Here is a 25,851-nt window from a genome sequence, read left to right on the forward strand (position 1 = left end):
TACCAGACAATCATCGGGGACCAATCCATCACAGTTCGTTCAGATGACCCCATCAAACCATGTGAATGAGAGGACTTACCTTCTTGATTTGTGCTCACTTTTTCTTCCATTGATTGAACATAACTGACAAGTAGATCTTAACTTGTTGCAAAATAAACGATAATTACAAGCAAAGTTAATATCTAGTTGCCAAATCGAACAAAAAAAAAATCCTCAGCTGCTGCTTTCTGTAGTCATTGCGACCCTAAGGAAAGGAAGTTTGAATGACAGGGAACATCTAGAAGTCCAGATTGAGCCATTTATTGTAGTACACGCATGTCTTGGGCGATATAACCCCATCGGGTGTGCATTCGCTTATTCTCGGGCACACTCCGCAAGGAACTGAAGCCAAGTAACCAGCTTCAGTTCCCACTTTTCCCCTTGAGATCCTATAGCAAGTCTTACCTGATGGCACCCGCGCGAATTCTCCTGCACCCTTGCTCCTAAATTCCTCAATCTCTTTGTCAAGAACCAAGGTACGAACGATCTCAAGCAACTGCTGCATGCTACATGGCACGTTCAGCACTCTTGAGGCCTCTATGGACCTTGATATTTCTTCCATTGTTGTGACTTTGTGCTCCGCAATGTACCTCAAGCAAACTCTCTTCAAAGCATTGATGAGCTCCGTATCGAGTTTTCCATCGGTGTACCATGAACCACCAGATATTTCCCTTGATGGTTCAAACTCCACAGCCATGAACATCTTTTTAGCTCTGTTGTGAACATTGACGACATCTTTTATAAGGTTTTTGTTCTGCAGTGACTTGAGGGCCTTGGTGACAACAGTGTTAGGAAGACCTGTTTCTCTTTTGATGTCCGCTGTCCAAATCCCCATGCTTTGTTTGCTCTTGATCGATGTGTAGATTTTTTGTTCAGCTTCCGGGAGTGGTGGAGGTTTAGATTTGGAGTCAGGATGTGGCCTCTTCTGTGGTAACATTGGAGGCTGACTCTTCGAAACTAATCTACATTTACATTCACAAAAAAAATCAGAGAATGCAAACAAGTAATAATTCTAGCAGAACAAAATGTAATTGTTTTTGTTATCTATTTGCCTACTGCATTCCATAATTAGTAACATTCAGTCGATTCAACGTTTCTCATTAGAGCTAAAACAAAATTCTTTAAAGTGAAAATATCGAACAGAATAAAATTGATGAGACCAAAAGTAGATAACCCTAGTGTTTTTCAAACTATATACCATAGAAAACTCTTTCTAATGATATTGAGAAAATCTTTGAAGCTATTCATAGAATAGATGGAGCACAAGTTGTACATGACGACAAAGTGGTTTTTTAGTCGGTCTTCAGGAAAAGAAATCCAGGGGCAGAATTCGGTCTTACACAGTTAAGTAGAAGACACTGCAGTAAAGGTATGTAACAAAGAGGAAGTCATCGGTATAATACAAGATGTGATTGAATGTTGAAATAAGCAATACAGGTAAGCCGTTTGTGTGAAGGATTAGGAGTTGTCTCAAAGGTACAATTTCTAGCAGGTATAGTCATGATTAAAAACATAGCCTAATTGTTTTATTACAATAAGAAAGTTATGTAACAATTTAAATGTGATTGTTGAATTAGGATACCAAATGATTCACTAAGTTGTAAGCTATAGTTTCATCTCCGTTAGAAAGGGAGAAAACAGAAAAATGCAATGAATGGTGCCTTGAAGAAGAGACAACCAGTTACGGACCTTGTCGTCCTCAATTTTCCAACAATTTCCAACAGAAAAAATTTAAGATCTTTTCATTTCTTAGTTGCACAAAAATTTCTCAGTTGCACAAAAGAGATTAAAGGGACATCTAACACCATCTGGAGGAATCAGAAACCGGGAGATCAAATGAAAAGGGGAATCAAAATTGTAGCAATAAATGAAATGGCAGAAGCAACAACCTAAAAGGTTCTCGCTTTCTTCCACACGGTGCCAGGGAGGGAGGCCGCTGGAGGTTGCTGGAGGTTGCTAGAGGTCGCGAGAGGGAGGTCGCGGGAGGTGGCTGCTGGAGATCGCGGGAGGAGGGAGGCCGCGGAGGGCGCGGGAGGGGGCCGCTGGAGATCGCGGGAGGAGGGAGGCCGCGGAGGTCGCTGGAGGGAGGTCGCAGGAGGGGGCCGCGGGAGGGGGCCGCGGGAGGTCGTGGGAAGGAGGTCGGGGGCGGACGCTGGAGGCCACGGGATGGAGGCGATGCCGGCGGGAGGTCGCTGGAGGGAGATGACGTTGGAGGGAGGCCTTAGAGGTCGCGAGAGGGAGACGACATGGAGGGAGGCCGCAGGCGACGCTGGAGGTTGGGGGAGAGGAGGTGACGCTAGGGCTTCTGTGCGTGGGCGCGTGCAAGCGTTTTGCACGTGAGAGGGATCGTATAACGTGAGAGGGATCGTATATAACATATGTGGTCCAGGGAGAGACCAGGGATAAGTGGTCCAGAAGATCTGATCCCGGATGATTCGGTGGCGTGCATCAAGCAAGAACGACTAAAAATAGGAAAAAAAAAGCCGTCCAGGTTCAGATCTGTCTTCCCATCGATGAACGAACGGATGTGAGTCTCGGGCAGCATCCGTTCCATCGCGTCCTCCTCCTGGGCCTCCGGCTTCTGCCTTCCGACAGCCCGTCCGTTCCCCAAGCTTCCACCGTCTGTGATTTCCTTCCGCTGCTTGCCGCTAAGGAACTCTCCGCTGCTGCCGCCATCGATTTTGTGTTCCTTAGTCAACCTCTCCCTTGCTGTTCGGGTGAACAAAATTTCCCTCTTTCTTCTCACTACTGATTTGCCAGAGTCGATTTTAGTACTTGATCTGATTTGATCTTTTCCCTTTGCTTGCTACTTACTAGGATGAAGTCGTTGGCGTCGAGGTTAGGTTTCTGGGTCGTAGTTTTGGCGATTCTCAGTGCTGTGAATTGCGGGCAATCCAAGACTGACGACGCTTATGTCACCCTCCTCTACGGGGACGAATTTCTCCTCGGAGTTCGTGTTCTTGGAAAGTCGATCAGGGATACAGGATCCACAAAAGACATGGTTGCTCTTGTCTCAGATGGCGTCTCCGACTATGCTGAGAAGCTACTCCGTGTAAGTTTTCCCTAATTTTCTTCCTTGCTGAGATTATTTAGGTTCAAATTTTGTAGCTACCGTCTCAAAGAGATTTGCGTTCTTCTCTGCTGCAAGTGATTTATCGGGAAGGCTTTGCAAGATGTACTTTTGGCTATTGGAATGTGATAATTTTCGAGATTCTGAGTGTATATATTATTATCATAATTAACATTAGGCAATTCTATATTAGTGTGTTTCATTCATGAACTAGATTAGTATGTCTCATTTGTCTAGTGGCAAAAGGTGAAGCCATCACCTTAGCGTCCCCGCAGCTCCTCCACGACGACCCCACACACTGGAAGGGGTAAATCATGGGGGCTTATTCAGCCTTAGACCTTCCTTGACTCATTATTTCCAAAACTCCTCTTCAAACTGGAGTGTTGATGTCTATCATGCTTAATTTGCCATATAATAACATAACTTACCAAGTGACTTTGTAAAATATCAAATTGGAGCGTAGGTGTCTATCATGCCTAACTTGTGATTTAATAACATAATTTAGGTCCAACTAAGTGGCTTTGTAAAATATAATTAGTCTATTCTTCAAAGAAGTGTATGACATGTTGATATACTTGGACATAGTAACCTTTCAAATGAAATGGCAATTAACGGCACCATATACTGGAGTGCTTGGAATGTGATTAATAGCTTGATTGTTGCTACACATATTTGTTTTTTAAGTATGTGAAAACTCAAGATGTGCTAATAAGGACGTGATCCACATCATCTCACAAGTTCTCATAGTTTTATAATTTTTTTTAGCATGAGAGTGGGCTACAATTCTTTGTTATTGCTCTTTTACATAAGTAAGTTGTTTTCATCAGAATGTAAAACTATAAAGTGGACTCCTATAGTCCTATTAATTGTTGATCTGACATATCAACATCATAGAATGTTTCAATATTGAAATGCAAGATGTCCGCATTTCTTAGTGAGGAAATCTTGTTGAGGATCATCAATGTTATGAAGCTTCTCTATGCAAGAAAAAAATTGCTCCTTTATCCTGGGAAAATAATGAGCATAAAGTGCAAAGAGAAAAAGCGATCACAGTGAGAGAGAGGCACGAGAAGAGTGCCTATGCCCATGACCACAACAAATAAAATTGTATTGCTCAAAACATACACCAATTAGGCATGCACAACATGGTAGCACCCTCTCCTATTATAGACCAAGGAGTTAGTGATACTGTCAATCGAATCTGCAATTATTGTATCTGGTAGAGGTAACTTTAATCTACATCTTCCAAAAGTTGAAATCTCTATTGTCAAATTTATTTATTTTTAACCTTCTTTTACTGCCATTAGATCCACTGGGAGATACTTAGGCCATTAAAAGGAACTCCTAAATTGGATGATACTTGGTTCATAGAAGATGAACTTTGTTAGATAGTAACATAATATTCTTTGAAATCCAACAAAAATAGAAAAGCCAAAGTTAGCTTCCTTAGGTGTGCCTCTTGACCATCCACTCGTACACCTATACACGACATTGGAAGCTTGATCAAGATTTGAAGTCTTCTTAGTTGATGGAGTTAAGTTGAGATCTTTTTGGTGAGGGAGGATAATGCAATACTTAGTATTTTTTTTTTGTAATTAGATTTGAAGTGGTAAAATATTAATTTTGATTACTTTGGTTTTAAGAGAAAATTGTTGTAACAGTATAGGTTGTTTATTACTAAGGTCATCCAAGTTATTTTAGGAGAAGAATATTTAGTGTCCAGTTTTAGGTGAAGGGCCATGGCTGGCATTTATAAAAGAAGACTTAATCTCTCTTACCCATTCATCTTTTGGTTTAATAAATTCTTTTTGTGACTTTTGATTGTCCCTTGTGCTGCATGACAACAATACTATATTTTCTGTTCCACTTAGCAAGTGAAATCATGGTTGATCAGTTCCTGCTGATTTCTGACGGTTTCACCGAATATGTACTGATAGGATGCTATTCTTTATCATTGTTAATGTGTTAACTTATGGAATATGAAAAACTGCATACATTGAGATATATACTAAATGGTATTGGTTAGAAATTTAGTTAATTACAACACAGATGTCAGTTAAATCTTGGCAATGAGAAGATGGGTCCATGTAAGTCTTAATTTACCTGTGCCATATTGCATACGCTACAAATCTAATTGGTGAAAACCAAAGATTTTTAATTAAAGTTTTTTGTCAAAGTTGCCAAGGGAACATAATGATTTTGCATGTGATCATGCTGAGAGCTTGAAAAAAATTTGTCACTATACATAGCTGGTCAAAATTCTCCTTCTGTGGTTGATATTGGTAATTTGTCCATGGTTAATTTTTTGTTGTTGAATTTGTATATCTTGTGGCCGGGATTCTTTATTATGATTCAATAATTACTATCATATATCTGCATCTTTTCTCCCTTTTAATTTGTTGGATTTGTGTTGGGTGCTCACTTATCATTTTTAGATTAAATGTAGGCTGATGGTTGGATTGTTCAGCATATAAGTTTATTGGCTAATCCAAATAGTGTGAGGCCGAAGAGGTTTTGGGGAGTGTACACAAAACTTAAGATATTCAATATGACAAACTATAGAAAAGGTAATTTTTTTAACTATCTTATAAACTGTTCGTTGCTTTTCATCCATTTCCCTTATAGTGGATTTATTAAGCTAATCTTATTCTTTTCCAGTTGTTTATCTTGATGCTGATACAATTGTGATAAAGAGTATTGACGATCTATTCAAGTGTAGAAAGTTTTGTGCAAACTTGAAACATTCTGAAAGATTAAACTCTGGTGTGATGGTTGTGGAGCCTTCTGAATCCATTTTCACAGATATGATGAGCAAAGTAACTACTTTATATTCATATACTGGAGGTTAATTTCTACACTAATTTCTTTTACAACTTTTAAATTTTAGAGCGATGTTAACAATAAATGAATATTTAGCTTCTATAGAAGGTTTTTAACCATGTAATATTGCACGTTTTTGATTGAGCTTGAAAATATAAATTCAAGAATGACTAGAAATCTCAAGCATCTAATTATATTTTTTTGGGCAAAAATCAAAAGGGCGCCTCTAATTATCAGAATCGTTAAAAGGGGCGCCTCTTTTTTTTTTTAAATAATAATAAAGAAAATAAATAGAAAGGGTGCCCTACCATATTTCTCATATTGAAGTTACCCTTATTCACAACCACTATGTAGCTGCCACAACTTGTAAAATAAATTAATTCAACTTATTCAAAAAAATCTATACATAGATTTTATATATAAAAAATACTAACTTGGTCAAAATTGCTCAAACTTGATCAAAATTGCTTCAACATGGTCAAATTCACCATAAATCTGTTGGAACAAGGATTAATCAGCTAGTATTGTTGTAGTAGCCAAGTTGGTACAACATTTTTATAGTGAATTTGATCATATTCAAATGATTTTGATCAAGTTTGAGTATTTTTAACCAAGTTGGTAATAATTCTTGTTATCTAAAAGTGCTCTATGTATATATTTTTGATCAAGTAGCTATGTCATGGCTGCTACACATTGTAGCAGCTATACCAAAGTTGCTACAACAATATGAATAAGGATAACTTTGGTATGTGAAATATGGTGGCATGCCCTTTTGTCTTTTTTTTTTTTGAAAATGGGGCGCCCTTTTGACAATTTTGATAATAGGGGCATCCTTTTGATTTTTGCCCTATTTTTTTCTTCTGATTCTTGTCATCTCAATAATTTTTCTTAAATTTCTGCAGGAGATCAAGGTTTTCTGAATACATATTATTCTGACTTCCCCAATGCACATCTTTTTGAGCCAGATTTGTCAACTGATGCCATGAAAACTAGACCTGTACCTGAAATGGAAAGGTTATCAACCCTGTATAATGCAGATGTTGGTCTTTACATGCTGGCAAATAAGGTGAGTTACTAGTACAAATGAAACTAATTGTACAAATTTACATTCTTGCATGCTTTTATCACGGGTTCGAATCCTGGAAACAACCTCTTGCAAAAAACAGGGTAAGGCTACGTACAATGGATCCTTCCCCGGGACCCCGCATGGCGGGAGCTTCGTGCACCAGACTACCCTTTTTTTACATTCTTGCATGCTTTTATCACCACTACATTCCATAAAGTTGTCTTCTACTATTATTATCTTGAGAGAATGAAGAAAGGTTACTTGTTTTTCTTAGGTTACACACACTTGTAGTGATGTTTTTTCACTTCCTAATTAGTCTCCCCTTATCCTTATTGATTTAGGTATCTTTTGCTACCTTTATTACCTAGCATCAAGTAACTAATATCTCAACTGATGTGATAGCGATAAATATATTCCTACATGGTGTCTTTAGTTGGAAGGTTATAATATTAATGCCTTTTATATCTGGACATGCCCTTCTTTGACCATTGTCTTGAAGGTATTGAAGATTTCCTTGATGTTTCTTATTGATATGGTGAGCTTCGGTCACTCCTAGGTTACTTCCATGGTCCAAAATGATTTGGGGTCATTGCCAATCTTGTTGGTAATGCAACAATTGATGGTTTTGAATTCTCTGTGTTGGGTTCAACAATATATAGGATTGTGCAGAAATAAACTACATTCTCTTCTTAATTCATAGTCTTAAAGGTATTGAAGCTTTCCAAGATGCTTTCTAACAGATATGCTGTGCACCGAGCACACTTAGGTTACTTTCGTAGTCTAGGAGCCATTGCCAATCTTGTTGGTAATGAAGCAATTGATGGTTATGGATTTCCCATGTTGGGTCATGGTTGTGTCTAACATATCCAACTATACCAAGTGTCAAACAAAATCTATTTTTGGACTTTTGAGTGGTTTTTAGCATGATTTTGCGTGGGGATAATTAAGTTTGCAAATTATCACCCTAATGGAGCATTTTGAAGAATAGGAGATACCTAAGGTGTGTTTGGAGTTTGTGAGACCTTATTGTTTTAGAGAAGAGGGGGTTCTTCTCGTAGAGCCTTTTCGTGCTTGGGGAAATCTAGGAGTGAGGTTTTCCACTTTACTATATTTCAATAGTTAAGGGAGGGTACGAAAGTTATTTTCATTTTTTAATTGCATTTTTTACTTATATATTATAGGCTTTGAATCTATTTGATAACTATAGGTTAACTTTGTTAAATGGCTCAACATCTTATTCCTTGCATTGGAAAAACTTTGTTAAATGGCTCTTGATTTTTTTTGGTGCTTTTCTACTTCTAAAGACAAAGATTCCATTGGGCTTGTGTTTCATCATGTTATTTTGTATTCTAACATACAATGCTAGAGTGGTCCCCAACTGTATCTAGTGCTATTAAAGACAATTGTGATTCTAACAAGTGATATTAGAACTCAAATTATTAGATCTTGCACTGATGTTTCATAATGTATGGATTGACATTGGCGACAAGTTGTTTGTAGATGATAATGAATTTAGTCAGCAAGGAAGATTTCTCTATCATAGTTTAGATGAAAAATCTACTTTCTCATGAAAGCAATTAAGGATATTAGGTTTATTGATTAAGCAGTGTCTATGGTATAGTGTGGTGTACTTTAATTGAGAAGGATGAGATATATTTATTAGATAGAGGATTAGGAAATTATGGAAGGTGAGCTTACAATTAATGAGTTATACAAAAATTAAAGACATGTTATATTGTAATTAATATCAACAAACATGACAAGAGACGAACATTTGATGCAGCACATTCTAAGGCCTCGTGGATGAGATATCCATGGTAAGCAAGAATCAAAGTTGTACAGTTAATTATCTTTTTCTCTGGTCAAGATATCAAAGTAGTCTTTAAAGTCAAATTGGTAGGAACTTCTAGGTCTAAGTCAATAGAGGATTTTTCTATAATCAAATTATCATAGTGGTCTTCTAAGGTTGTATTTTATGATTCAATTGTAAGGCTCGTCAAGTTTATAAAAAGTAAATAGTTTGGATGATTTTTTAAAATTTAGTTTTATAATTGGATATTAGGGTTGAAGTTTGTGGTTTAATTATAAGTTTCTTTGAGTTAAGGAAAAGTAAATGTTTTCTTTAAATTTAGATTTATCATTGGATATTTTCCTCTTAAAGCTGGGTTCTTAATCTTTAAATTATGGAATTTTTTAATGGATTTACTTTCTACAATTTTTCTGTGCGCAAGGAAGGAGGGATTTGACCATTAGCGTATTATGACTATTGTCTTACCTATAAATCAATTATTCTGTTGGCCTAAATTACCTAATAAATTAATGTCGAGTTCACTAAGGCTTTAGCTAAATCCAACGTGTTGTGAGATATTTTCATGCATCAGACACTTTCCCGTTTGTTAGGGGATGATTCATCCAGATGCACAACTGGACTTGGTTAATTTCAAGAGATGACGTTATGCTATATCTTTCCTTAGTAGATATAATTTCATCATATAAGATGTACACAATGTCACAATTGACGTCAATCCAAAATTTTCTATTCTTCACAATAGCACAACCCACAGTAGTCAACTACAACAAAGAATTTACCATGCGATCCTAAAACACAAAACACGCAATACATGAATCTAACATTTGTGTCACAATATCAAATTACCATGCATTATAAAGTAGTAAATCAAGTACCAAGTCATACAACAAATCCATAATAACACAACTAAAATACTGAACATAAAGTTTGTGAAATCCAATTTAAAGTAAGTCCAACAGCAAAAGCATCAAGTCCTATGGAGTCTGGTTCCTGGTCTTTATTGGCACCATGAGACCACCTCTGAGCAGAACTATGGACTTGCTACTCCTTGTCTGAGAATCTGAGGGCACAAAAATGGGTGCAACAACATAAATATACCACATAAGTCCTGTTGGCCAAAATAAATACAATGCAAATACAATAAGTATAGAATGAGGCAGCCATGCAGAGTATCAAATGACATGCAATTCAGATTTTCATATGTAACTAAATATAAGTATCACTCTAAAGAGAGCATGGATTAACAAATGTCAGCCAATAGGATGATATATGCCTTCCATATACTGCACCACATACTTGTGCTCCATCCAATACAACATGCACACAGTCAGCATCTACACCATGGTAGAATAAATAAAACCTCCAATTACATGACCGAAGGTCTAAAAATGCATAAAGTTAAATTGTCGGAGCACACCATGCAACATGAATCACACAAAGTTCCCTCTATCACAGGCACCACCTCAGAAAAATGGTTGGAGCTCACCAAGTAATGTAAGAGTTGCACAAAGTGCCCTTCATTGTAGGGACCATTTACTAAGAATGATGGCTGACATCTACCAGATAATGCGCGAGTCTTATATAGTGTCCTCCATCACAGGGACACTATCTCAGTAAAAACAATGATGCGAACATGCATCACACAGCAAATGTTTGAGCCTTCCAATGAGCTTGGAACATCATAGTTCTAACTATAGGTGGTCCAGTGACCTGTACAGTATCCCCCACCTTAGAAGTCTATTAGTTTTCCTTACACAAAAATTCCTTTATTTCACCTCCAAACATGTTTAGAGCAGCATTAGCAAGTTGGAAAAACACCCAATTAGAGACCCTGCGGATATGTTACAAGTCTGACATTCCAAAATGTAGTTACAAAGACTAATGCCCATCTTTTAAGTGTCTTAAAAAACTTGCTTAGACCTTGGCTCGGCCCAAAGTTTGCCCAAATTACCAAATTGCAATTCTATCTCAGCAACATAACATAATCTCTTTAGTTGACTCTATGTTGAATTGAAACTTACTAGCGACAAGTATATTCCCTCTAGAAGCACCAAATTCCTCCTTTTGTAGTTGCCCTCGAATCAAAAGACCTTTTTAACTCCAATAAAACATATAGATCAGCGCCAAAAGTCCTTATTTACATGTTAGGATGCAAGGTCACCCTTGAAACTATCAACACAAAGAAAATAAGGACTAACAATGTCTTACCTATCCTTGAAGAGATGGGTCCTTCCTTTTTGTCATATCACTAGAAAGTGGCTGCTGAATCTTGAAGAGGGCAACTATCACAGAGTGGGTTAGGGATACAGCTAGATTTTGTAAAGAGAAGAATAATAAGTGGAACTCTAGTTTGAGGTTCATAATGGGAAAAAATGAATGAAGGAGGGAAGAAGAAGGTGTTTGTGTGTGGACGAGGAGGGGAAATCACATGGTATAGAAGGGGATCTGCTAACTCCAAGTACCTCAAACCAAGGTTTAACCTAATTCTTCCCTTGAATTGAACTGAAATTAACTTGGTTTAGCTTTGGTTCAATCATAACTTATTCAATCAAACTCTAAATCCAAGTAAAATTTGAGTAAAGCTATCTCAAAACTCTTATTTTGAATTTGACACAAGTTCAAAGTTCCATCTCTGAAGGCTCATTTTTAAATTTTAAAGTTCAAAACATATTTAATATTTATTAATAAATTCAAATAAATTATAGTAATTAAATATATGAAAAATGGGCATATCCCAGTTACTTATTGTAATGTATTCCTTAGAGCCTTGGCAGAAGGGGAGCCTTGGCGCAACGGTAAAGTTGCTGCTTTGTAACCAAAAGGCCACGTGTTCAAATCCTGGAAACAGCCTCTTGCAAAAAGCAGGGTAAGGCTGCGTACAATGGATCCTTTCCTGTGACCTCACATGGCGGGAGCTTCGTGGACCGGGCTGTCCTTTTATTTGAACTTAGTTAAATTTACTTCCAATTTGGGATATGTATACATTGGGCCTTTAGTTTTATATGTAATGAAATGAAAGGAAAAAGATAGTGTACTGGGTTCGGGGGTGTCGTGAGCAGCGACGGTGGCAGTGTGGTGTGCACAGTTCGTGAGACTTAGCTAGGGACTGCTATAGTGGGATTTCCTGCTTTGGTGCATGGGTTTGTGGATGGAAGCTTGGTGCAAAGCGCTGGGTCATGGAAAGGGCTGATCAATAAGTTGCCCTGTCACTAGAGGGCGCTGATGCATCCACATAAGGCTCAGTTGGCAATGAGGTTGCAAAAATGTGTTGCACGTATGATGTCAGTGAAGTTGAGAGGTTGGGAGAAGCAGTGGGGTGGCTTAACTTGTGGGGCACTACAAATAAGGGTGCAAGTGATGTGAATGTGAGGAGGGAGGTTGACCTTGAGCTTGAGGCCAATTAGTAGTGGGCATGCGGACGATTGGCAGAGGACTTTATTTGGCCAGGATGATGGTGCGAAGGGCTTTGAGAGGTAGGGAAGATATATCTTTTCTCTACTCGACTTCTGTGGCTCAGGAACTTCTAATGAGGATGTGAGATCGATTGAGGGGTAGTATCCACACAAACTCAGCTTAGATGAAGAAATTGCAAGGAAATAAAACAAGTGCTAGAGGGAATTGGGAAACTCATATGGATACCAAATTAGGAATTCAATTTCGATACCAATTGATGCAACATAAAAGGTCACTTTGCAAAACTCATCAAAAAGGAAAAGATCATTAATCGAATAATAAATACATACATGAGATGCTAAACCTTTTTATGAACTGAAAAATGACTTTAATTCTTTGTGGAAAGAAATATAATAAACTATAAATTTTTACTCAATTTAGACAACTTTGAAATTTTAAATGAGTTTAAATATGAATTTCAACTGTGTAACATGTAATACGAATTTATCTATATACATACATATGCATATTATAAAAACCTTAGTGGTTTGATTTAGTTTTAGTGTTTTTATAGGCTTAAATAATTTTTTTTTCCCTACTTTACAAATTGAAACCAAATTGATAAACTAACAAATTGAATTTCAATGATCTTGGATTATTAGTTTTGGATTACTGCTAGAGTTAAGGGGTATCTTATACATAGTTGATTTGGAAGTCATTTTACCTCACCCATCTGTGAGCTACATTTGCAACCCTCTACCCTTCCTACAAGTCCCCTTTTGCCCTTTGTCACTTGTGAGCCCTGTTGATCTTGTTCATGTGCCCTCCATCATCCATCCTTGTATGTTGGCATAGTTTTGCATTTTGCCCTTGTTGATGATCCCTCCTCCCTCCATATTGATTGGTGAACCCCTCCCTCTGTATTCAATGTTTTTTTTTAAATTTTTTTGCAAACAAAGAATGTATATTCGTATACATAAAATTTCTACTCAAATTCAACTATGTTGCAATCTTTGGAAAGATGAGAAAGCATTTATTGTAGGGAAGAGATGCAAATGTCTGATATTTGAATTGTTTTAAAGTACATACTTGGTAATGAGTTAAGGATTTTTGGTGCCGATTAATCCATTTTTGATGGAGCCCCTTTCTTGTTTAGGCATCTGAATTTATTTGATCACGATTAGGGGTGGCAATTCGGTTCGGGTTCGGGTTGACGAATTCGGGTTGGCAGGTTCGCAGGTTGGCAAATGACAACCTGAACCCGACCTGATTATTAATTCGGGTCAAACTATTCAACCTGAACCTGATCTGTTTATTTGCACTTGACCCGAATCCGACCCGTTTAACCCGTTTGACCTGTTTGACCCGAACATGACCTAAATTCATTAAAGAAATTTTGTATATTAAATTAAAAATTAAAATAACATTTATTTACACAAATTGAAAATCCATATCATAAATGATAAGCCATGGCAACATTGCAATCAATAGCATATCTCTATGTTTATAGTTTTAACTTTTTTAAATTTGTAATTTTAGTTTAAATTTATAATTATTTATAAACGGGTTTGCGGGTTGTAATTGGGTCATTTCAGGTTGACCCGAACCCGACCTGTTTATTAATTGGGTCAATTGGGTTGACCCGATTTCGGCCCGAACCCGAAACTACCCAACCCTAACCTGATTTTTTCGTGTTCGGTTCGGGTCGTGTTTTCGTGTCGGGTCAAAAATTGCCACCCCTAATCACGATTCATCTTCTTTCTCGCAAATGAGGAATAGTACCTGACTAGTGAAACTAATATCCATAATTATTGCAGATGTTTTAGAAGTGAGTGTTTTATTGGAGTGGGCTTGGAAAGTGGGAGAGTGTGAAAAATTGGCAAAGGAATTAAGTTTCACCTAATAAAATTCTGATCATCAGTAGTGCAGTAAGTTTTATAAAGGTTCAGTATGGCCTTGCTCTCCTAATTAACAGTCTTATAGACGTGGTCTACAAACAGATCTTGGAATTCCGAGTGCTCCATATTTGCTTGACTTTTGCTTTGTAATTCACACGTCACCAGATCAGACCCATATTTTACTTTAATGTACATAAGAACTGGTACGTTCTTCAAAACCTTGTGTTTAGCAAACTTTTGATTGATAATTGGTGACCTTTAAAATTGCAATATATTGTCAACTTGCATTTCATGTTAGCTTCTAATTGGCATTTTTAAATGCACCCTGTTTGAGCATTAGATGACTTGTGCTTTCTGTGCAGTGGATGGTTGATGAAAAGGAACTCAAAGTAATTCATTACACCCTGGGGCCCTTGAAGCCCTGGGACTGGTGGACAGCTTGGCTTCTGAAACCAGTTGATGTGTGGCAGGTGATTGCCCTTATAGCTTTTTTTATTTTCTGTGAATTTCTTTGTAACTTGTCCATTAGGATCAGAGTGCTTTCTATTGGACTTCCTTTTCTGACATAATTGTGCGATTGGTTCATGCTAATTAGAAACCTAACTTACACTGCTTATTTAGTTGACAATTAGAATTTTTTTTTGGCATTGCTTGTATTGTATTACAGAATGTGCGAGTGAAACTTGAAGAATCGCTTCCTGGAACTGGTGGCGGAAGAAATCCACATGATCAGCTGTTGGTGCAAATTCTATTTGCATTTCCAGTTTGCTTGTTGTTTATATGTTATTATAGATCACTTCTTCTGGTTAGTAATTTTATTTCTTTTGCTACTTTGAATGACATTTTCTAAAATACCCTTTTTTAGTAGTTTGTTTCTGTTTCACAGGCGAGCAGAGATTTCACCACTAAATTTTCTCGAAGTTCTGTAATTGATTATGTAAGGCGTATATGCTTGCATTACAGATCAGGCACACTTCCTACATATTCTGGTGCTGGTGTTGCTTCATCTTCTTTTGTGAATACAAATCAACAGGTCAGTCTTCTAATATAAAAGTGATTAGGAAGTTGGTTTTTTATTTTGTTGATCAAGAAATAATGCATCATCGAACTTGGAAAACTAGAGGGTTTGATTTTTTTTTTTTTTTTTTTTTTTTTGCATAGTCTATTTAATTGGAGCTGTCTAACCTTTTCTTGGTGTCTCCTGGTTTCGACCCATAGACGATATAATTCAGCAAGCAATCGGAGATAGAAAAGATTATTGGAAAACATTAACTTCTAGGTATTTTTACAATTCTACATTTGGTTGTTTATAAAACTTAATTATGATGCATTTAGTTCAAGAAATGAAATAGAGAAGGAACATAATGACAATTCTTAACGATGGTGGAGGGAAGAGATTCAAGGTGATAAAAATCTAGGATGGAAAGGGAAGAGAAAGGGGGGGGGGGGGGGGGGGGGGGGGGCAAAACGCGGTCGGCGTCTGCAGCTCACTGTTAGTCCAGAGTTCACGGGGCCGCAATGATTTGCAACCAGGTCGCACACTTGCAACTGCAACTCATGGAAAGGCCAACGAGCTTGTGGCTTGATCGGAACGATTGTCAGCCCAATTGCTAGCTCGCAGTTGCTGCAATTGCAATTCGGAGCTCGTTGCTGTGACTCAGGTCCATGCTACGATCATGACTCATGGCCAAAATGCTAGAAGCCTAGAGCAACTCGTTACCTCGACTTGCGGCCAAAATGAAACTTGCTTCGTGATTTGTTTGTGATTGTTGGCTCTTTAAGTCCCTCGCCAAATGGAGTTTTCTGTGACTTGGAGAGGGGGGATGGAAACTTCGTCTACTCAATTTAGTTGGATGACAAATTGTTCACTCGATTTTGGCTTTCCAAAAAATATCCAAAAATTGGTCCACAAACAAATTCTAAATCCATCAGATCATTTATTTTGATTAAATAAATGGTGGATATTGTCACTCTCGCGCAATTCATCGTTTTTATTGCCCATGTTTTAGAGTAAATAGGCAAAAGAGGAGAATAGGAATATTAATCCCTTTGTTTTAAGGAATAAAAAATATTTTAGTTGATTTCTTATGTTTAATATGTAGGAATGTAATAAGTCATGTACGATGAATAATTTTGGCTTGTCTGACATCCACAATCCTTTTGGCTTGATCCAACCAATTTACCTGGCTTGAGATTTACCCAAGCTGTCCAATCTAGTTGGCTCAATTAATCTACCTAATTTCATTGCAGTAATTAGCTTGACCAACATGATTGACTTATCTAGCTTGTTTGATCCACTTCAATCCACTGATGCAACCCATTTTATCCAATGGATTCTCTTTTCTTGTTCATAACGTATTTGCTTTGAAGGGCTCAATAGAGGAAAGACAAGTATTGTTTGGAGAATGGAACAGTGGAAGAATAACTATTCCTTATTCCATAAATAGCTGAGGTATTCCTCATGATTAGGCAATCATAATTCCATGGAATTGATATTTTGAGTTCATTTTTGGAATCCTCACTTTTTGAGAATGATTTGGATGAAATCAAATATATTCCTCATACTTTTGAGATCCAAATGTAAAGAAAACCTACCTTTGAGAGGAAGAAACTTGAGAAGTGGCTTGGGCCTCTACGAGGAGTGGTGTTAAGGCTTTGTTGCATGGGGAGACATAGAGGTTTGAGGTGCTTGGGCATAAGGGAGGACTGAGGAGGAAGTTGAAGCTTTCAGGTTTGTAGGTTAGTCAGTGTTGTTGAGGAGATGAGGACTCTTTAAACAAAGTGAAAGTTTGCGTTAAGAATCCTCTCGATGAAGTTTTTGGAGTTAGACTTATTAATTTAAACTAATTATTATATGCTTAATTTTTAATAATAAAATTAAATAAATAAATCATTATTATTAGTTTAGGATTGTTATTAGTTAACCATTAATTAGCTTAATTTAAATTAATTAAATTGAATTAAAATTAACTACATTAATTATAATTATTATATAATTCAAATTAATTATTAGTTTAGGATTGTTATTAGTTAACCATTAATTAGCTTAATTTAAATTAATTAAATTAATATTTAACTAATTAAATTGAATTAAAATTAACTACATTAATTATAATTATTATATAATTCAAATTAATTTATTTAATGGAATATAATCCTTTGCCAATAAATTTAATAATTTTAATAAATTAAATTATAGATTAAATTATTTAATTCAACATAAGTTTATTTAAATTGGAAAAATCATAGATTATGAATTAAAATTAAAATTAAAATTAAAATTAAAATCAAATTTAATAATCTAATTGCAATTAAGTAAATTTAAATTAAATTTTAAATTAATAAAATTAAATAAAATAGTGTAGCAGAAAGGGAAATAATTGTGACCTTTTTGAAGTTGCTAGAATCCACTAGTTCCAAAATATTTTAAAGTGAAGGCACTCTAATAACCACCTATCTCATAGATAGAATTTCTTTAGTCCTTCAGATTAATTTCTCAGTATCACTACTTTTACTAGCATATCCAAATCTTGAATCTCTCTCATATTCCTACGTCTTCCACTTAGGTTGTTTGGATGCACTTTTTTTTTTTTTGCATATCCATCCTTGGAACCTCAAAAAACCTTATCGAAAATTAACCAAATGTGTCCATTGGGTATTCACCTACTCAACATGGGTACAAGTGCTATTCTCCATCACTTAGTTGTATACTTATGTTCATTGATTGATGCATGTTACCTTTCTTGAATACTGATTTTATTTTTTTCAAAAGACTTCTCGTCAAGGGGAGACTTTGTGCGAAGAGAAGACTTAGGAGAATCCAAAACCTGAACTATCACCTACCACTTCTTGGCTCTTAGTTTTTTCCCTTCACCACTTCTACCCATCCACGCTACGCCTTGGGGGCTACTTTGATGCAAGGTTGGTTCTTTAGTGGACAGAAGGTCAACTTTAGGCAATTGTAGCTTTCTAGGATAATCTTATGATTGAGAAGTATGAAACAACTTGGGTTCCAATAGCCAATACGCAACTTGAATTTTGGGCATTGGCTCACCATATATGTGACGGAATATGGTTAAGGATACTTAAATGCAACATCCTTAACAACAACCAAGGCTTTATCCTACTAAGTGGGGTCTAGATTCTCTTATGTCATTGGGCTCGATCCCCTACTATATTAGCATCTATATTTAAATAAATTTTATCTTGTTTAATCATCGCTAATCAAGTTTTCTTTGATCTCTTCCTCGATTAATATGCGTATTTATTATGGTCTCATGCGCTACGCCTTGGGGGCTACTTTGATGCAAGGTTGGTTCTTTAGTGGACAGAAGGTCAACTTTAGGCAATTGTAGCTTTCTAGGATAATCTTATGATAGAGAAGTATGAAACAACTTGGGTTCCAACAGCCAATACGCAACTTGAATTTTGGGCATTGGCTCACCATATATGTGATGGAATATGGTTAAGGATACTTAAATGCAACATCCTTTACAACAACCAAGGCTTTATCCTACTAAGTGGGGTCTAGATTATCTTATGTCATTGGGCTCGATCCCCTACTATATTAGCATCTATATTTAAATAAATTTTATCCTGTTTAATCATCGCTAATCAAGTTTTCTTTGATCTTTTCCTCGATTAATATGCGTATTTATTATGGTCTCATGTTAGCTGAAGCATTTATTAGTTGCGTAATACATGTTCATACTATTCAAACATGTCCTCGGTTGCCCCCGAAGCAATAGTGTAGTGGTAGCGCGCCTTCTCAATTTCCCAAGCATCTAAGGATTGAGTCCCAACTTTGACGAATTAACACATGAATTTCCCTTAATGGGTGGTTGACCTAAGAACGCTGGGTTGATCGGCCGTCTACTGCAAGTGTTTCCCGATTTATCCCGGTGGCCAATGAAAAACTTTTGTGGGGTTGGGTCGGTCACCCCATGATTAGTTGGTGTAAGCTGGATACCCGGTGCCAACTAAGAAAAAAAAGGTCTCTTAGAGTTTTTCCTCAATAAGCATAATCATCATTTTCTCTTTAATGTTCACATTTCCTATTTGTCCATCTTTATATGTCCACACATCTATCTTAATATTCTCATCTTTACGACTCTCATCTTTTGCTCGTATACTCGATTCATAGCATAACATTCGACTTTATATAATATAACTGGTCTAATTGTCGTTTTGTAAAACTTACGAGGTTCCTTATGATCACAAAGAACACCTAATGCTTTTTTCTATTTCAACTATGTTGCTCGTATCCTATGTAAAATATTTCTATCAACCCTTCCATGCTTTTGCAAAAATGATCCGAATTACCCCTCTATCTTTTGCAAATTGATTCGAGATACTTAAAGCTCTCAGTTATAGGTCATCTCATGTTTTAACAATTGTCTGTTTCTCGACAACATTCAAGCTTAGCATTTACTCTTTCATATGCCTTATCAACCAAAATAATGTCAGCAAACAACATATAGATGTTGATTGCCATTTCATCAAGGGGAAAATCAATAATGGAATGCATTTACGACATGTTTTTCTGGTGGGGAGCAAACAATTAGCATTTTGACATATGCAGTCTTCATAAACCAAGTTTCAAAGATTTAGTGAGCAAGCTAGGAATGATAACATATGTAATCCAGCTTGAGGGGGTGAGTATATTAGAAATCCTTGCTTTTTTATGAATGATGGGATAATGAGATAGTCTCAGTTGTTCTTTTAGAAGATATTTCAACATTCTATTTAGGAGACACTTGATTAGTAGGAGAGAATTGCTGGTTTCATTTCTATTTTTTAAAAATATTCTAATTTATTTTGTTTGTTTTCTGAGATGGATGATATTTTCTTTTTTAAGATATATGGTCTACATATTTTAGTTCCTTTTCTGTAATGACTGAAAAAAATGGTTCTTTAAAAACTAATTTCACTTGTGACCAAATGCAACATAGGGATGGAGAGGTAGAGTGCAGAATGACTCTATTCAAGCATAGCATCCTGATTCCAGGAGCATATAGAAGCTTAATCGACTTATTTAGACAGTCTGCATGAAGTAGATCAATTTACCTAGTGGTGTTATGGGTGTTACAAAGACCTTGCACATCCTTATGATTTTACCTCCAACTGTTTCTGTTCTTGTTGATAAAAATTATTATTTTTTTCTATGTGAAATCATTGTAATATTACATCTGGATACTATGTAATTGAATAGATATGCTCCCCTGTTTTTCCCTAAGTTTGGTTTTTTGACAGTTCTTCAGTGGCACACATTCCAAGCTACCTTGTTACTTAGGTCCAATATCTGTTGTTGTCTGTTTTATGGCCACTGCATTTTCCCTTGGGTTTGCATTTATATTAATTCCCCATCAAGTGACTCCATGGACTGGCCTACTTTTGATGTATGAGTGGACTTGTATGACCTTTTTAGTAACATTCGGAGGCTATCTAAATTTTATGTACCAATGGGGAAAGCGGACTTCAGATCATTCTAATTATGGTCGCAATGATTCTTCAGATCACGACTCAGACAAAGGTTTGGCGAGCAAAATGAATAATGTCAATGACCATTTCCTTGTTCTCCATTCTAACTACAAAATACACGCAGGCTTTCAGCGAAATGTATCTAGGTGTGACATAGTGACATGGTTTTATTGGTTAGGGATGACATCTCTAGCTATCGTTGTACCTTCATTACCATACCTGTTCGGAATCACTGCTCTCTTCGCAAGGTAAACTGCTGTGTTTTTTCTTACTAGTATTAGCAGGGCGAAAATTTCTTCTTGTGCAGTCTTGTTGATATTATTCAAGCATCTATAGTTGTGTTTTCTTTCTTGTTTTTGGATTTACCTGCAGGTTCCTTTGCAATTTCAACTTCACAGTTAATAGAAAAACGTTTGAAATCTGTCCTGTAGTATAATTTTGGCAATTTGCAATCTTAAGCGAGTATTCATATCTGACTAGTGAAATAATAAATAATAACTACACACTGTCTGCAAGATGATAACTGAGTAGTTTTGGTTTTCCTGGAAATAAGAGCTTGATAAATGTCCATTTCGTAGGATTTCCTTAAGAAATCTGACACGTTACTTGTTGTACCAACGTAATACTTTTCTAGAGCTCTGATTCTTGATGGATTTGATAATAATTATTGTTTGGTTGACTACTCAATTCAATGCTATTTAAGAGGCCAATATTCTTACATGCGGGCCTACAACTGGGATTCCTAGCATTTTAATGTGCTGTTTTGTAGTTTATACATCTAAGTTGTTATAAGTTTGCTGCAGTGACTTGTCTGCTAAATCCGTCACAATGATGAAAATAAAGAATAGAGGTAGAGTTTCCCGTTTATCTTAATTATCATTGCTTATCTGTCGTACCCATCCACAGGTTGGGTCTGATGGTTGGAGGTGGCCTTGTATTTTCTGCATTTTTGGCATTTGCCTCTGAACATCTCGCTATTAGAGCCTTCATCAAGGGATGTGAAGATTTTAATCAACGACTGAGCAGAAACATATGCTTGTGCTGATAGTCAGCATGTTGATCACTCTGCTTACAATTGATACTTCTCGTGTCCATGTATATTAGACTTGGTACTATATAGTTTGGAAGGTCCTGTGATTAATTCATTCAGAATTTTGAAACGATAAGCTTGTTAACCACTGATATGGTATTTTGACTTGGTGGAACCAATAACTCAGAAGTCTGGTCTTTGTTAGTTCTTGAATTGGCAGTTGACAAACTGTATGTACTATATTTTTTCCCCGTTCAAGCATAGTTCACAACAGCAGCCATAATGTTCATCACAATTAGGATTGTGCAATCTGCAGCCATTTTTATCGTTTGTGTACAACAGGGTACCAATAGCCCGTATGGAATTATAATGAAAACGGGGTTGCACAAGTGATGTTGGATCTATTGGTGCAGATGGTTTTGCAGGAGGTGAAATCTATCACCCTGGTGGTTTCTTTATATTTATTCCATATTATTGAGAGGGAGTAAATTAGAAAATTAAAGTATGCCATAATATGAGAGGGTATTTCTATCAATTTTATTAAAATTGGGAATCAATCCTTGTTCAATTATATAATTTTATTATTTGGTGATTAGCTCGGCTATCTCCTACAGACGTGTTGATGCTAATGGTGATAGGTGGAGAGGGGGCGAATAATATGCTTTAAACAAAACTTTACTTTTTTTTTTCCTACGACATTAGCAATATCACACAAGCGATGTAGTGGCTAGGTAACTTTTAAACTCCTAGTCCAAGTTTTGACTCTTTATATGGATTACTTTTAGCATCTTTTATTTTTTGTTGTTGATAAATTATTAGAGGTGAAAAAAAAATCTCTTATCGAATTGTCAAGTGAAGTTTAGGAGGCATACAAAGAGTTCTAAGGTTTTCTAAATAAGTTCAACAAAAATAATGAGAAAATAATATGGTAATCTCTTTGTTGGTTTTCTCTTCGTGGTCTTTAAATCCACTTTTAAAGTTTTCTTAATGCAATGAAATCTTAAAATAGTCTAATTGACGTGGCCTTTATGTAGAAGTGTTTAACAGGGAGAATAGTGTTTTTAAAACTTCTAGTATAATTTTATTTTTCTAAAAAATATTTTACAATTAGATACATACAACAATAACAATCAAACCTTATCTCATTAGGTAAGATAGAGTCGATTATATAAATCATTTTAAGCTATTAAACTATATCTTCTATTATATCATCATTTATATTTAAATAAATTTTATTTTATTTTATTTTTGATAAATCTTTTTTAGTCATTCTCTTCCTCATTTGATATTCGTGTTTGTCATAATTTCATATTACTTAACTAGAATATTTATTAATTGTCTAAATATATATCTATACATCTTAAACTAAAATAAGATGCATAACAAATAGAAATTTAATTTTCTAGTGTTAATTTGAATAAATATCTTTAATGGAAAATGAAATAAGAGTAATGAAAAGAGTAGCCAAACCCATGGATTTTACATGGTTTAGAAATTCTCAAAGTCCCAAATCCATAACTTAGGATTTGTTAGCTGAATCATCTCTTTAAAAATTATTACTATACTTTAAAGCCAAGAAAATAATATAACAAGTAACTAATAATAATATGACAACTGTTGGAATATTAAAATAGAAATATCGAGCTATTTGAGAGATATGAATGTTGTGCTACTTATAGAGTGCTTCTAGACATAAGGATTGAGAATTTCCGTATGCTTTGATGTTCTTGATATTGATTTTGAACCTATTTATATGATCTAGTTGATCAACTTGTCCTTTCTACTTGACCAACCCATGGGATTCGATTGTTATCCACAGAAAAAATAATCTAGATTCTAAACAGCTAACTTCATTTTTATAGTGGACCACTTTCTATGTCTTATCCTCTGTTTGGATGGGATGAGCGAAGAATTATTAATGGAAGGAGAAGGGAAGGGAAAGGAAGGGAAAGGAAGGGGAAATAAAGTATTTATATTATCCTTATTTGGAAGGGAAAAAAGGTTTATTCATGTAACATATGTTACCGTATTTGGGAGGAAAGGGAGGGTAATGAAAGTTAAATATATAAAATTATCAAATTACTCTCACTTTTTAAAATATCATTTAAACTATAGAAATCATTTTACAATTTTTAAAATCATCCAACATTATTAAACTCGTGGAAGTTTAAGATATGTTGTATTGACGTACTAGTTTCTGTTGCTTTTAACTTATAGTAACTTTGTTGGACTGTAAAAGTGATAGATTTGGGCAATCAAATTTAAATTTCAGGAACAGATTGACATTATATTCATTTTCCTATGTTTGAATTACTTGCATCTGTGCCATCTCTAAGCACAAAGTACATAGCATCCATAAAAACACAAAAGGCACAAAGTATAGATAAATCATCCAAAATCAAATAACAAGTCTTACATTACATAATAATGATTCAACAAACATTCAAAATCTTCCAAGTACATAGCATCCAAATGCATAATACATAACATCCAAATTTATATCTCACATAACAAGCAAAAAAATAATCATGTCGTAGATTTTCTCCATCCAACATTTGAAGTAACAAGTCTTTGTGATGTTCTAAAGGACATCCAAATAAAGCTCTTAACATCTTCGGGCGTTGAATAAGAAACAAATAGCATGTAGAAGTTATATGTTGCTTGACGCCTAATTGATTCAACAAACTCCACACTTCATGCTTAGGAATAGGAAGTTCATTTGACTTAACTATTTCATGTGTTGAGCTCATAATGGCTTGAGCTACATGGTCAATCGCATTGCTTATATTCTCATCATTAACTTTACCTTTCTTTGCACTTTTGTTCTTTGATGATGATCCAACAAAAGAGTCAGCTTGAGATTTAGAATGGTTGAGTTGGAATTTGGGCATCCTTATTAACTGCATATAAATTGTTCAAATGGATTTCCTGTTGAGAAATCATAAATTCAACTTCATCAATGGTTTCAAAATTATGTCCACCAACATTATTTTCTACTTCTATGCTAGCTCTTCTTTTTTTTCGCATTTTTGATGTAGTTTCGACATATTGTCTTGTAGCCCTATCTTTTCCATATAATTGAACTAACTTCTCATAATTTCGAATAGGCTTGGTCTTCAATTCGGCAGCTCCTGGTTTTATCTACAAGTTACAATATAATTGCATTAAACATTCATATATAGATAGTATCACAGAAGAAAATCAAATATAGTTTTCAAATGCATATTATGAGACACACCTCAATCAGTTGTTGCCAAACTTCAGATTCAACAATGAAGAATTCTATGATGGGATCCCATCCAAAGCCACTTATACCATTCTTGAATACATCATAACATGAAAATCAACATCTTTTAATATGTTTCATGTGATTTGAATCCTGTCCTTATCGATAAGTTTGTTGGAAAATTTTGCTTTCAATTCATTCACAATATTTTCAAATACATGTGTAGTAAAGGTTCCACCAACCCTATTACCTATATTATGCTAATTCAAATACAATAAGAGCATCATCCATTATTTTAGTCCAGACACATTGATTATTCGCCTTGCTTGCACTAACATTTTACACGTCCTTTTTTCACATCGTTAAAAACAAAAATATATTAATAATCAAACACACAATCACACAAATAGTCATATGATATAAAATTCAAGTAACATAATAAATTAAAATGTCAACATTCATAGTCATCCAATTACAAGAGAATTTGTCCAAAATCACTAGATAAACAAATAAACATAAATATCACATATTATAATTTAACCACATAGTTGCAGCTATGGAATCCCTAAGCAATTCTCCCCTTCTTGCATTATCGTTGTCATCTCTATTACTATGATTTTCCTTTTGATGTTCACTATTATTATTAAGTTCAGCATCAATCTCAGCAAGCAAACCCTCATCTGGATTAACATTAATCAAGTAATTATGTAAAATACAATAACAGAGAATTATTTGTTTTTGTGTTTCAATTCCATAATGTGGTTCCATTGAACTTCTTATGATAACAAATCTTTTCTTAACGACTCCAAAAGCTCTTTCAATTACACTGCACAAAGAAGAATGTCGAAGATTAAATAACTCCCGAGTATTTCGTGGTGGATTATGACTATATTCTTTCAAATGATAACGTTCTCCTCGATAGTGTAATAAGACTGCTTTTTAACATGAATCCAACATCAACAAGATAGTATTTTCCTAACAAAAAATTTATGTTATTAAAGTGTAAAAGTAAGAAAAGT

General features: G+C 35.5%; 3 protein-coding genes across 3 annotated transcripts; 1 reads left to right on the top strand and 2 right to left on the bottom strand.

Moving 5' to 3' along the window:
- Nucleotides 1–113: 113 nt before the first annotated feature.
- Nucleotides 114–2,395, bottom strand: LOC122052351 (probable DNA-directed RNA polymerase III subunit RPC6). Its single transcript, XM_042613830.1, has 2 exons — nucleotides 1,929–2,395; nucleotides 114–1,001 (listed from the first exon to the last, which is right to left on the bottom strand). The coding sequence occupies exon 2, from the start codon at nucleotides 974–976 to the stop codon at nucleotides 278–280; it is 699 nt and encodes a 232-aa protein (XP_042469764.1). The 5' UTR covers nucleotides 977–1,001; nucleotides 1,929–2,395; the 3' UTR covers nucleotides 114–277.
- Nucleotides 1,929–2,715, bottom strand: LOC122050611 (vegetative cell wall protein gp1-like). The gene is made up of 2 exons (XM_042611504.1): nucleotides 2,563–2,715; nucleotides 1,929–2,501 (listed from the first exon to the last, which is right to left on the bottom strand). Exons 1-2 carry the CDS (start codon nucleotides 2,713–2,715, stop codon nucleotides 1,929–1,931), a joined length of 726 nt encoding a protein of 241 aa, XP_042467438.1.
- On the top strand, nucleotides 2,524–21,819 carry LOC122052349 (inositol phosphorylceramide glucuronosyltransferase 1-like). Its single transcript, XM_042613829.1, has 11 exons — nucleotides 2,524–2,756; nucleotides 2,857–3,091; nucleotides 5,556–5,676; nucleotides 5,768–5,953; nucleotides 6,832–6,995; nucleotides 14,459–14,566; nucleotides 14,764–14,901; nucleotides 14,983–15,129; nucleotides 20,349–20,628; nucleotides 20,701–20,824; nucleotides 21,483–21,819. Exons 2-11 carry the CDS (start codon nucleotides 2,858–2,860, stop codon nucleotides 21,619–21,621), a joined length of 1,641 nt encoding a protein of 546 aa, XP_042469763.1. The 5' UTR covers nucleotides 2,524–2,756; nucleotide 2,857; the 3' UTR covers nucleotides 21,622–21,819.
- The last annotated feature ends 4,032 nt before the right edge of the window (nucleotides 21,820–25,851 follow it).

The sequence above is a fragment of the Zingiber officinale genome, chromosome 3A (assembly GCF_018446385.1).
Source record: "Zingiber officinale cultivar Zhangliang chromosome 3A, Zo_v1.1, whole genome shotgun sequence".
Taxonomy (NCBI): domain Eukaryota; kingdom Viridiplantae; phylum Streptophyta; class Magnoliopsida; order Zingiberales; family Zingiberaceae; genus Zingiber; species Zingiber officinale.